The 12,954-nt window shown below is 39.8% G+C and overlaps 1 protein-coding gene across 11 annotated transcripts in view; it reads left to right on the top strand.

Annotated features, from left to right (window-relative positions):
* The window catches only part of Amn1 (antagonist of mitotic exit network 1 homolog), a 35,749-nt gene that overhangs the window by 19,643 nt on the left and 3,152 nt on the right, over positions 1-12,954 (top strand). For all 11 annotated transcript variants that reach the window (XM_021657546.2, XM_060384546.1, XM_021657545.2 and 8 more), the window contains 3 exons: positions 4,360-4,577; positions 5,401-5,457; positions 6,293-6,404. In XM_021657546.2, coding sequence (XP_021513221.1) covers positions 4,360-4,577; positions 5,401-5,457; positions 6,293-6,404 — 387 coding nt within the window. The remainder of the gene's footprint in view (positions 1-4,359; positions 4,578-5,400; positions 5,458-6,292; positions 6,405-12,954) is intronic.

Below are 12,954 nucleotides of genomic sequence, written 5' to 3'. Positions count from 1 at the left end.
CAGAGCCCAGAGGGCAGGAAACCCTGGTGTAGTGAGAATTTGGGAATTCTGATTTCTCTAAAAACACAGAAATACTGTAGGAATGTGTTTTCAATTTTAAACCCAGGTGTGGGATATGAGGCTGCTTTGCAGCAGCTGACTATGATTTACCTCCTGCTTTAGCAGAGGTGTGATTTTGCCAGCTGCAGATAGTTTCTGTCATTGTGTGACATACGGAATTCTGGGGACTTTTCAGAGGGATATAAATGCTGGGGCCACAAGAGAGGTGGTTGTTTGTTGGTTGAGTAGTTGTATGCAAAGAAGAAACAACAGGAAATTAGATAACCTGACAGCAAAGATAAAACTTGCCCCAAGGAGATCAACACCCCTAATCAACAGACAGTAGTTTAACAATAACATCTCCCTCCATCCTCTCTATCCTTTCTTTCTCTCCTATCTAGTATTAGGGGGTTAAAAGGATGGAAGGAAAGTGGTGGAGAAAGGTAGAAGAAAGAAGAATCCACAAAGTAGCAAAATGCTGACAACACCCTGGCAGGGCTGTGGGAGTGGGCATTGGAAAACTGGTGGTAAGAAAAGATGCCTTCTGGGGCATGTCAGGGATATTCTGCCACTTGGTGGGCCCACTGTAGAAAGTGGCCTTTCTCTGGTGCTAGCTGTCCTTGCCACCCATATGTCCTGGCCATCTGTGGAAATTGAAGCATACCAGCTGTCCATTCCTAGCCACTAGGCTCCATACCAGAACATTGGAGTCAGCTAGACCCCATAAAGACACAGCCCAAGAACCTCAGCTCCTATGACTGAGGGAGGCAGGGGCAGGTGGATAGAAGAAAACCAAGCACAGTCTGACACAAATGCCTGAGAGGGGAGTGTCTGCTGCCAGAGTGGCCTCTGCTGTGCTCGCAAGGCCAGAGGGCATATGGCTGCCCTGGATGCCTAAGCCATAGGCCTATAAAGAGCTTCCCTCAGAGTGCCTGGCCCCGCAGGGAAACTGGCTGTCTGGATGTTTGGACATTATTTTGGGCAATCCCAGAAACTTGTCTGGCTTCCTGCCTCGACACTTGATCCTCCAGACACAGCAAGCAGCCCTGAAGCCAGATCTCACACTTGCTAGCAGTGTGGCCTGGGCCAGGAACATGTGTCCTCCCTTGTAAAAGGCAACTCATGTAAACCAGAGGCCACTAAGAGCCACATGGAGCAAGATATGTATTGGTTTCAATGAGACTGTAGGCTCGTATATTTGAATATTTGATTCCTAGTTGGTAAACTGTTAAGGATTAGGAGGGTAGCCTTGCTGGAGGCAGTGTGACACTGGGGGTAGACAGTGAGGCTTCAGAGGCCCACACCAGGCCCCCCATCTTGTTCTCTTTAGCCCTGTTTATGGATCAGATGTGAGTTCTCAGCAACTGCTCCTGCACCATGCCTACTGCCTACTGCCTTGCTTCCCACCATGATGGTCATGGAATCTTCTGAAACTGTAAAACAAGCCCCAATTAAATGTTTTCTTTTATTTAAACAATAACGTGTCCTGATTCATGCTTTTCTTAGTTCTATTATAAAAATATCATGAAACTGTTGTTTTTAAACAAAATGCCAAATGTTTTATTTTACCAGTGAAAACTCAGGAACCAGATGCTAGGGTGAAAGCCCGTTAACTCAGAAAGGTAGAGGAAGCACTCAACTGACCTTCCTACTCAGCCAACATCCCAGAAGGAAAAAATTACCTTCTCCTTCTCCACACTGTCTTTAAAAACCCCTTAAACAGAATGTTCCTCCTTTCTACTTCCTGTGTGTTTCCTCCGGACTTCCTCTCACTCTCTATGGCTGTTTCCTATGTTCACTCCCTGTCAGCTGGTTGCTTACTATGCCTGTTGATCTAGGGTTAACTGTATTTAATCCTGTTTACAGAGAGGATTAACAGTGTGGCTAGGGCTGAGCCATACCATGTCTAGAAACAGGTTTTTCCGGTACACAATCTCAGGGTCACAAAGTGCTCAAACATCCTGTTAACTTGGAATGTGGAATTAGGAATAACCTGAAGCAGTGTTCCAGGGCCATCCATAGTCATTAATTTTAGGCTCTAGCATAAACTAGGTAAGAGTAGTGTTTTTTCAACAGTGGGATCTTAAGGAGGGCTGATTACTAAGGGGCATAGCTTAGGTGGCTCTCTATTTTGATTGCTAGATTAAGCCATGTATAATTTTTCCTATTATGCATGTCCTTTCCTATAATTTCCCTTCTGTGCCCAGTTATGCATAGGGACAAAATGGAAAATAGAAGATTCTCCCTGAAAGTTTGCAAAAGGACACAATTTTGTCTTATGGTGTTATACACAAAACCAAATGATCCTGAATTTTATTCTTTGTACCTAGATACAATAGGAATACACTTGTTTCTAGGGTCTTGGACTGTTTTTCAGAGATGGGAGTACAAGTAGCCTGATGAAGGTGGAAGGCTGAAAGAGTTTTGAGGTTGCTAGATGAAATAGTGTTTGCAGATGAAGGAACTAGGCTGCCAAGTGCATTATTATAAGAGGAGGATGTTGTATAATCAAAGCCAAATGTTGTCTGCCTCAAAGTAAAAGTTATAGAAGTGAAACAAGGGCAGCAATGTCAGGTTTACATCCTGCTTTTAGTTGTCAGCCCAAGTGAATATACAGTCCTTTTTAACAAAAGCAGTTTCTAAGTGCCTGTTTCAACATCACTAGAAAATTACGTATATCTTCATAAGTAGCTAATAGGGCTGTTCTTTGGATTTGTTCTCTGCTTCTTTTCCCAACCATTCCTGTCATCATTTTGCTGCAAAGATGTAAATTGCCAAATCTTTCTTTAGAGCCATAGAACCCAGAATATCTAGCCTTTATACTGTTTGTCCTTAGTTTTTTAATAGCTATGAAACTTAATGTGCAGAATATGTCTGTTTTAAGATGGGAAGCTGGTCATGGTGACTCACATTTGTAATTCTGGTGCTCTAGAAGATGATTGTAGTGAGTTCAAGGCCAGCCTGGACCACATAGTGAGTCCCTGTCTGTAAAGATAGAGGGAGGTGGGACAGCTACAGAAGGTCTAAGTCCATTGTGATGTTCTGGCCAGAGAAAAAGAAAGAAAACACGGGATGATGCATGATGGCAAACACTCCTGTCCCCACAGCACATGGCCTACCAAGAAAAGCCTGTAAGTCATGATGTTTTCTTGAGAATCCTACACTCCCTTTAGTAAACCTTCCACCTGATTTCTTACTTTGTCTCTGAGTTCTTTGCCAGTGACAGGAACTTGGAAGTAGCTAGTCAAAGGCTTCATCTGGGTTTTTTTTTTACCTCAAAGATCTCCTTCCTCAGCCCTCACACTAACAAAACTGTGTCTACTCTCCTTGCCTCCACACCTTGTCCTGGATATACTTGGCCTGTTGTGGGATGGACTACTTTGAAAATGACTAACATACAATTGGTGATTGCTAAAATAAAAAACAGTCTTAGTCACCTCTCTTACATACACACACATACACAAATGGTGGATCATTTACCTATATTATATGATGCAAAATAATGAACTCACTTGAAGGAGATAAGAAAATAGTTTGTTCTGAACCAAAAATGGATAGTCTTAAGATACAGATTCAAATTTCCCAGAGAAAAGTATTCCAGAGCCGAGTTCAGTGGCGCATGCCTGTAATCCCAGCACTTAGGGAGGCAGGCAGATAGGCAGATCTGTGTAAATTCAAGGCCAGTATGGTCTACAAAGCAAGTAGAACTAAAAACAAACAAACAAAAACGATTACAAAGTAAAAGGAACTATAATGACTTTAAAATACAAGACAAGGGTTTAGGGATTTAGCTCAGTGGTAGAGCACTTGCCTAACAAGGCCCTGGGTTCAGTCCTCAACTCTGGAAAAAGAAAAAGAAAAAAACAAGACAGAAGTAACTGTAAAGCATTGTATCCCATGACTACATTGGTAGGGGTAAATTATATAGCTAGTTTAAGGTAAAGTAAGGAAACTCTGAGAACTGTACTCTGTATCTTACTGCATTCTTAGTGAGATAATTAGTTCCCTCAAATCTGGGGCCTATTCTTTGACAAGGTGGGTATGAGTACCATGTATACACAGGGTGACCTAACAGAGAATGTTAGGTCAGGAACAAAAGGGCTTGCTTTCTACAGGCCTGAAGTCGTATATAAAAGCATCCTCTGGTGTCTATTCGTACAGGTTTCCAAAAGCCTGCCCGTTTTTATATCTCATAAAGGAAGTCCTTGTCCCTATGATGCTTGAAGAAATTCTTTCCTGATAATTCTTTAGGCATTTTTAATTTTGTAATATACATTTATAACCATACAGTTCACTGACAGTAAATGTGTTTTCTCCCAGGAATAAAAGCTCTGGCTTCCTCCTGTTCAGACCTTCATGAAATTTCCTTGAAAGGATGTTGCAGCATCACGGATGAAGGAGTCCTTGCTCTTGCACTCAATTGCCAGCTGCTAAAGATCATTGATTTGGGTGGCTGCCTAAGTATCACTGATGTGTCCTTACATGCATTAGGAAAAAACTGCCCATCTTTGCAGTGTGTTGACTTTTCAACTACTCAGGTAAATAATGTGCTGTCCCAATTATTATCCATGTCTAATCAGAATACCATAATTAGTTTTTCGTGATACAGGTGGTATAAGAATGTTTTTTTTTCTGGAATGCCTCTTGTAGCTTGCCTTCATAAATACATTTGCCCAACCTTATAACCCAAGTTAATTATATGTTTTGAGATTATTTAAAGCTAGATGCTGTATATTCACCTTGTTTAAATATAACTTACCTTTAATAAAAACAACATAATCAATCTTTGAACTATACTTTGATCTCTCCATGTAATCAACTTTTAAAAGCTAAGCTGAACACATAGCTTTTATCTCAAACTACGTTCTTTATTTTTCAGTTATAACAATGTCATGCCTCTTAACACAGAATAATGTGTCTCCCTTATGACCTTTCCGTGCCCCTAACTCAGAACAATGTATAAGGTATAACATGTTTTGTGGTTTTGCTTGCTGTTCTGTGTCAGTGGGGTCAGAGAAATTACTTCTTCCCTTGTAAAACTTCTGTAAAAGATTAGCATAAAACTCCTTCCATTCGTATACCATGCTTGATGTGCTTTTCAGTAAACAGAAAGTGTGGTCCTTTGTTAGGGGCATCCAGCCCATTGGTTAAGCAGCTCGGGTCAGTTTCTTTCCTGCTGCAGTGCTTAATGATTATACTAGATTTACATATTTCCATTAACTACTTTGTGTAACAAAGATGGAAGAATATATGACTAAAATGTATGTTTGCTGAATGGGAGTAATTATTCTTCATGATTTATGTACTTTAGAAGAGTTTTTCATCTCTGTTACAGGCTTTTTCTTCTTCCCTTTTGCTTAGGTATCTGACAGTGGTGTGGCTGCACTTGTTAGTGGACCATGTGCCAAACAATTAGAGGTAATTTTTTCATGTCTGTGAAAATACTCAATCTTATTTTACCCTCAGGAAAAAAGTATTACTACTGGTGGGCAGAGTGCCAGAGAACAACTTTGCATAGTTAGTTATTTCCTTCCACCTTTACATGAGTTCTGAAGAATTCAGGTCTCAGGTCTCATGGCAGGCCTTTTCATCTGCTGAGACATCCTTTCCCTCTGATCCTTTTATCTTGGAAAGTTTTTGTTTGTTTGTTTTCAATTTCTTTATATATAGTTGTGAGGTTTTTTTTTTTTTGGTAAGTAGATATTTGGTTCTGAAACAATCCACATGAAAAGGTAACAGATAGATGCTTATTAAGCCAGCTAAGAGCTGTAAGAGTCCTTTATTGGCTGACAACCAAGATTAGGCTAGTGCCTCACAGAGACTCTGGGTCCTGAAACTCAGGGATACAGAATTTTTAAAAACAAAAACCACAATGACATCAAAGTCACATGAAAGTCAAAACAACCCTACAGTATTCGCTTTGGCAGACATGACAGTTATTTCAGTCACAACATAACAACTTATTTTTATTTATACCAGTATCGGTTATTTTAGTTTATATAAACATCAGTTATTTTGGTTAATACATTTGGGCCATGGTCAGAGTCATGGGAAAATCCCAACTGTGTCAAGTTGTTAGTGAGGCAGGGGGCTGAGAAATGCCCTGAGCAGACACAAAATGGAGTCAGGACAGGATGGTACTACCTTAATCACTTTAGTTCTTTTTTGTGTAGAATTATTTTCCAGACTTTTTTGTGCTGTTATTATAGATCTAGTTTTTAATTTTTTTTCTTTCATTTTGTTTTCTATATAGGAAATTAACATGGGATACTGTATAAATCTAACTGATAAGGCTGTGGAAGCTGTCCTGACTGCCTGTCCTCAAATATGTATACTTCTTTTCCATGGCTGCCCTCTGATAACAGGTCAGTCTGGCAGGTTGCTTCATCTTTTACCAACTGTAAAACCCTGAGAAAACTCCTTAGTCCTCCAGTTGCATTATTCATTGTCCTTATCAGTAAAATGATACAATAATATATTTCCTTTGTAGACTTACTCATGGTGACTACCTCATCTTTTGGGATCTCATAGCAGATACTAGTCATGGTAATAGTGGTTGTAAGGCTCAGTGTTACTTACATAAGTACTACTTATGTATTACTTACAGCAATAAGTATTATTTACAGCAATAGTCATAATCATAGTGTTAATATGATGCTTTATGCAGAAAATAAAAAATGTTAAGTTTGGCTGGGCATGGTGGCACACACCATTAATCTCAACACTCAGGAGGCAGAAGCAGGTGAATCTCTTGAGTTCAAGGCCAACCTGATCTACAGTGAGTTCCAGGACAGCCAGGGCTACACAAAGAAACCCTGTCTTGAAAAACAAGCAAGCAGACCAAATACAAAAAAGTCAAGTTTATTATATTATATATATTAAATGTGCTAAATGACCAGTTGGCTGTCATTTATTCGGGATGTAGAAAGTGAAAATTAAGAGCAATTTAACGTAGGCATCATGACTCATCCCTGTAATCCCAGCACTCATAAGGCTGAGGGTGGATGGCTTTTTATTCAAGGTTTACCTGAGCTACATAGTGAATTGTAGTCTGACCTGTGCTAAACACACTCTTTAAAATACCTCCACAGTGAAAATTGTTCCCATTGAGAACTGAGGAGATGGCACAGCAAGTAGAGTTCTTGCTGCACAAGGCAAGGCACAGGGGGTAGAGCGTTGGCTTGGTGGTTAAGAGCACTGTCTCTTCCAGAGATTCTGAGTTCACATCTCAGCAACCATGTTTGCTGTCCTGGGATCTGATGCCCTCTTCTGGCATGAAGGTGTACAGGCAGATAAAGCGCTCATTAAATCAATCAGTCAGTCTTATTTTTTAAAAAAGAACAAGGCACAGAGGTTGGGTGCCCAGATACTACCTGTGATCCTAGCTTAGGTACCCACAGGAGATAGAGACCAGGAATCCCTGGAACACACTGATTAGCCAAACTAACTGAAATGGCGAGCTCTAGGACCAGATAGATTAGGTGGAGAGCAATTAGGAAGACATCCAGTGTCAGCCTTAGGCTTCTACACACGTCTGCCTACACACACACCACACCACATGTACATACACAACAACAACATTGAGTTATGTATGCCTTTAACCTATATACTGAATAAGCAAATATGCTTATGAGGAAACTCTTAACTTCCCTGTACAGTGTTATCATTATTATGATTGTCATTGACACTAGGCTAGTCCAGAACTCCAGGCCTGGGATAAGGGAGAGAGTTTGATCTTGTAGCCCTCTCATTTTAAGAGTTTACTGCCTCTAAGTCCTGTTTCCAGGGGATTTAAGCTTTCTCTGTGATGTGACATCTCTATGTCAGTTCTCTTCTGTCTGTAGGAAATAGATGCTTAGACAGTACAAGTGCAGGGATTTCTCAGCCACAGTCCTCTCAGCTTACTGGACAGCATATCCTGTCTCTCAAGCTCCAAGAACATACCATACTATCCAAGGCAAACCAGAGTCACTCTTAATAGAATTGAGGTGAAATAAAAGCACCTTCACCATTCTTATAATATTCCAATCACAGTAGTCTCAAGAAAAATCCTTTCTGTGATTTCTAATTTTGTATCTCTTTCCCACTTGAATATTTTTTAAAAAGGTGTGTGTGTGTGAGAGAGAGAGAGAGAGAGAGAGAGAGAGAGAGAGAGAGAGAGAATATATGCCATGTAATGCCAGCACCCTCAGGACCAGGAGAAGGCATTGGATCCCCTGGAACTGGAGTTACAGGCAGTTGTAAGCCACCCAGTACATAAACTCAAGTTCTACTAAAGAGCAGCAAATACTCTTAACCACTGAGCTGTCTTTCCAGCTCCCTATTTTATACTTTCATATTTTAAAATAGATGAGGTGCTATGGATTCTAAAATCTGAAAGTCATGAACAGGTAGGCTAGCATCAAAGTTTGAAGTGAAACAGTTTGTGGAACAGAGGTTTCTGGTCCTGGAACTTTAGCTGAAATAGCTGTCTGCCTGTGTTCTTCTGTTTGTGTAGGAATAGCTTGCATAAACATGTTATAAAATTTACCTCTGCTAATTTCACTTTCAGGATCATTCTGGCTACTATCTGAAAACAATAAAATTGGCATTTCCCCTCCTATTTTTAATAGAAATCAAGTCAGGTAAAAAATTATAATAATAATAATGCAGTCAATGAGAAAAATTATTCTTCGGCAAAATGTTACTATTTATTTATTTGTGTGTATCACATGCAGTGGAAGGCATGTGAAGGTCAGAAGGTGACTTGCTAGCATCCTTCCACCATATGAGTTTTGGGATCAAACTCCTGATTGTCAGGCTCAGTGGCAAGCACACTTACTCACTGAGCCATCTCACTGGCCCCAGACAGCTTAAAATAAACATCATACCAAGAAGAAAAGTATCCAAATACATGACAACCTTTGTGTAATAAAATTTTGTTTAAAGCTTAAAAAAATGAAATAAATACTCATAACAATTAAGGATAATGAAAATTTTAAAAGTATTTGTCAATTTTTTAAAAGAAAAATTTTAAAGTGTGTAGGAGGGAATTATTACATGGTTAAGTATGTCTAGACTAATATATAGATAACTAATTTTCAAAACCAGAAACATACTGGAGTATGTTAATGTAAAAACCACTGCTCTCATCTTAAAGAGAATAAATGACAGTTTATTCTGAAGCTATTTTCAGTGAGCATGGCCAGGGAACACAAAGTTAGGTTATCCCAAATTCTATGTTCCCACATGGAAGCAGTTTCACAGGGTTTTTGTAGTTTTACAGAACAAAGAAAATCATAAATCAAGGCAACTTTAAAATACATTGGCGGGTACACCAAAGAGGTAGGTATGTTGAAATAGGGGAAACTTTTTATAGGTCTAAAAATGTATTGATCGCATTCTTAACTCTTGAACTGGTGGAAGTTAGTGTTCTGCTAAGTTAATAGCTTCTAAGAGGGTTTTATTATCACAAGATATTAGCTCAGCTATAGAGTAAGGCTGTTACAGAAGGGCTAAAATTGGCCCAAGATGAATGTAATTAGCTTCTGAACCTACAGAATTCAGTCACTGCACAGTACTGCATTTCCAATTGGCCCATCAGTCTCTACAGACACAGAAATTCCTCTCAGGAGTTTTTGTTGCTGTTGTTTTGTGCCAGACACAGGTTCTTTTCAAGAATTTTTATTATTCTTAAGTAGTTAATTAGATTTTTAGATTAAGAGTACTTAAAATAAATTATATCATTATTCAGATCATTGATAACCAAATAAATGTTGATAGTTGGTGGATTCAAGAGTATCGCCTACCTAGCTAGATTTACCTGGCTAGACTCTAAAAGCCAGGAAAGTGTGATCTCATTGAGACGTTCTCCATCTACCAGATGTGGTACTCTAAGCTTTTAATACCAGCATTTGGGAAGCAAAAAGCAAGAGGATCTATGTAAGTTCAAAGCCAGCCTGATCTGCAGAGTGAGTTTCAAGCCAGCTAGGGCTATATAATGAGGTCCTGTCTCAAAACCAAAATCAAAATAAACTTCTGCATTTATATAATAGCTATAAATACTACCCTGGCCAGTTATTTGTAAGCCTATAAAACACAAGGTTTGTAATGTGTCATTACTTTTTGTGTTCCATGTCCAGTACAAAGGTATACTATTCCACAGGAGGCAGAGGTAGAAGAATCAGGAGTTCAAGGTCAGCCTCAGCCAGTAGGAGACAGGCCTGGACTTCATGAGACCTTGGAGGGAAAAAACAAAAAAAAAACAAGAAACGGTTGGAGAAACATCTGAGCAGTAAAAACACAAACTGTTCTCGCAAAGGACCTGAGTTTTGTTCACAGCTCCTATGTAGTTGGATCACAACCACCTATAACTTCAGCTTCAGGAAATAGATTATCTGTCTCCATTCACCTGCACATACCCACACACAGACACACACAGAATTAAAATGCACACATGTGAACACACATATAATAGTTTGTTTTAATTTCTTTCCTGTTACTTTTCCTCTTCCTATACCCGGACAGAAGTTGCTTACAGTAAAATGGGTTTACCGAACTCACATTCAGATTACACTCCATTGTTTATAGAAGGCAAAGTGGCAGAAACTTGAGGCAGTTGGCCACATTACATTGACAGCCGAGAACAAAAAGTGGTAAATTAATGTATGCATGCTTGGCTCAGCTTGCTTGCTCCACTTTTACACAGGTCAGGATCCCCTGCCTTGGGAAAGCAGCATCGTGAGTGGCAGGTGTTCATGCCTCCCTTAGTATACTGAAGACCGTCCTCCATAGATATGCCCCCTGGCCAACCTAGTCTAGACAGTCACTCAGACCTTCTTCCCAGGTGATTCTATGTTGTGTCAAATTGATAATTTAAATCAACCACAGTTCGGTTATAAATAAAATGTAATTATAGTTGTAAGACTTTCTGCAGTGACGACTGGGACCTGGGAGTTGTAAGATGAAATGAACCCTTTCCTCCCTCAACTTGCTTTTAGTTCCAGCACTTATTATAGCAACAAAAAAAGTAGGACATGGGGTCTTACTATGCATCCCTGACTGGCCTGGACTCTGTAGAGCAGGCCGGTCTCTGACAGAGACTGACCTGTTCTGCCCCCATGTGCTGACACTGCAGGTATGCTCCACCACACTCCACTGAACCTGCAGCTTTGTATGTGCTATGCAGTGGTTAGACACAGCCCTGTAGGTTTTCACTGGCATTAGCTCATTTCTAAATATTCCAACCTTTTGTTACTTAGAGTTGTTCTTCTTTCTGTTTTGTGAGACAGATTTTTTACTCTACGTCCCAGTTTTGTCTGGAACTTGTGGTAGTCCTGCCTCAACCTCCCAGACGCCTGGGATCATGGACTTTAACCACATGCCCAAATTTATTTATTTATTTATTTATTTATTTATTTATTCTTTCTTTTTTCTTTCTTTCTTTCTGGAAACATAAGTGCAATTACTGTAATTCCACTTTTGGCCCATTCCTTAGTGGTATGTAGAAATACATTTGATTTTTATATATTGTTTTTGTACCCTGCAATCTGGCTAATTTATTAGTTCTAATTGTTTATAGTAGATTTCTTAGGCTAGTTCTTCTCTTCCTGTTTATTCAGTATGAGCGACATGCTGCCATCTCTATGCTTCACCTCTTTATCACTTCCACTTTTTATTTTAAATTTTTCAGCTAGATTCACTCTGCCAGGTGTCCCGGTACACACTATGTAGCCCAGGCTTGCCTCTAATTTATTATAAGACTTTGCCAACATTGCCAGGAACCGGTCCTGGCTATGGCCAGGTCTCACAGAGGAGATAAAGAGTCAGCAGGGTAGGAGGAGTCAGGCACGGGGGTGGGGGTGTCAGTTTTATATCCTGACTGTTGTTTATTTATACAGAATTTAGTAGGCAGGATAGATGCATGTTGTTCCAAAACATAGATCATATAATTTTTGTCCCTGGCCATGTGTTTTAACTTCCTCTTGGTCATAAGTTTAGTCATCATTGATAAACCATGACAGAACAGTTATCTTTTATAATCATTTTCCCTCATTAACCCCACAACCCAACTTTTAACAATATTTCAACTTGAAGGGTATATGTTGCCAAAGCATGACAGCCTGTTTTCAGGCTGATGGCTCTTGGCAGTTTCAAGGACCCTGGACAGAAAGAAAATCTCCAAGCCAGCCTGGGCAGATTGTCATGTCCCAAAGCAGTGCACTGTCAGCTTTTAATAGTCAGAGTGATTACTGTCATTAGGTCCAATAAAAGTCTTCAAGCCAATGCAGAGGCAATTACCTAATTCCTGCCATAGTACAATATTTACATTTTATATATTTGTAAAACTTATTTATATGTCTACTCTTACATTTTTGTGTTCCTTGGTCATATGACACCAGAGTGGTGTTCACTTTTTCTGTGAAAGGGAGGTCTTAATATTTTATTCTTTTATCAGTTATCCACACCATTCTTTGTCCATCAGTAGTAGGAAGGGGCTTTTAGTTTGCTCTGCTGCCAACATCTCTATCCCGTTGAATCTTGTTTACCTTTTCAAGTTTACTTTGTTTTGAGTATCTTGTTTCTAACTAAGTGCAGGGGCAGATGTGCCAAGAATATCTTTGAGTCAGAGCTCAATAAGGAGGTCTCTGGCATATTTACTTGAGTTACAACCTCCGGATCATAAGGAAGACCTTCAGGTCGGGCCAGATAAGGATATCTCCCTAAAAGCGGGAGGGGTAGCATGGTCAGGATATTCCTGGGGAAGCTTAGCAGCAGTACTTCTGGGAGAGGGCATAAATGATTCATAAAAAAATTTCCATCAATCCAGTATCCCCAACTTGTAATAAAAGCCCCCACACCAACATACAACAAGTGGAGATCAAGGCCAAAAAGTGGGAGACTGCACCACAGTGATTGCATCACTCAGCTCAGCTG

This window comes from Meriones unguiculatus, chromosome 5 (genome assembly GCF_030254825.1).
Source record: "Meriones unguiculatus strain TT.TT164.6M chromosome 5, Bangor_MerUng_6.1, whole genome shotgun sequence".
NCBI lineage: Eukaryota > Metazoa > Chordata > Mammalia > Rodentia > Muridae > Meriones > Meriones unguiculatus.
The sequence above is the reverse complement of the archived record's forward strand: the minus strand, read 5'-3'. Positions and strand labels throughout refer to the sequence as shown.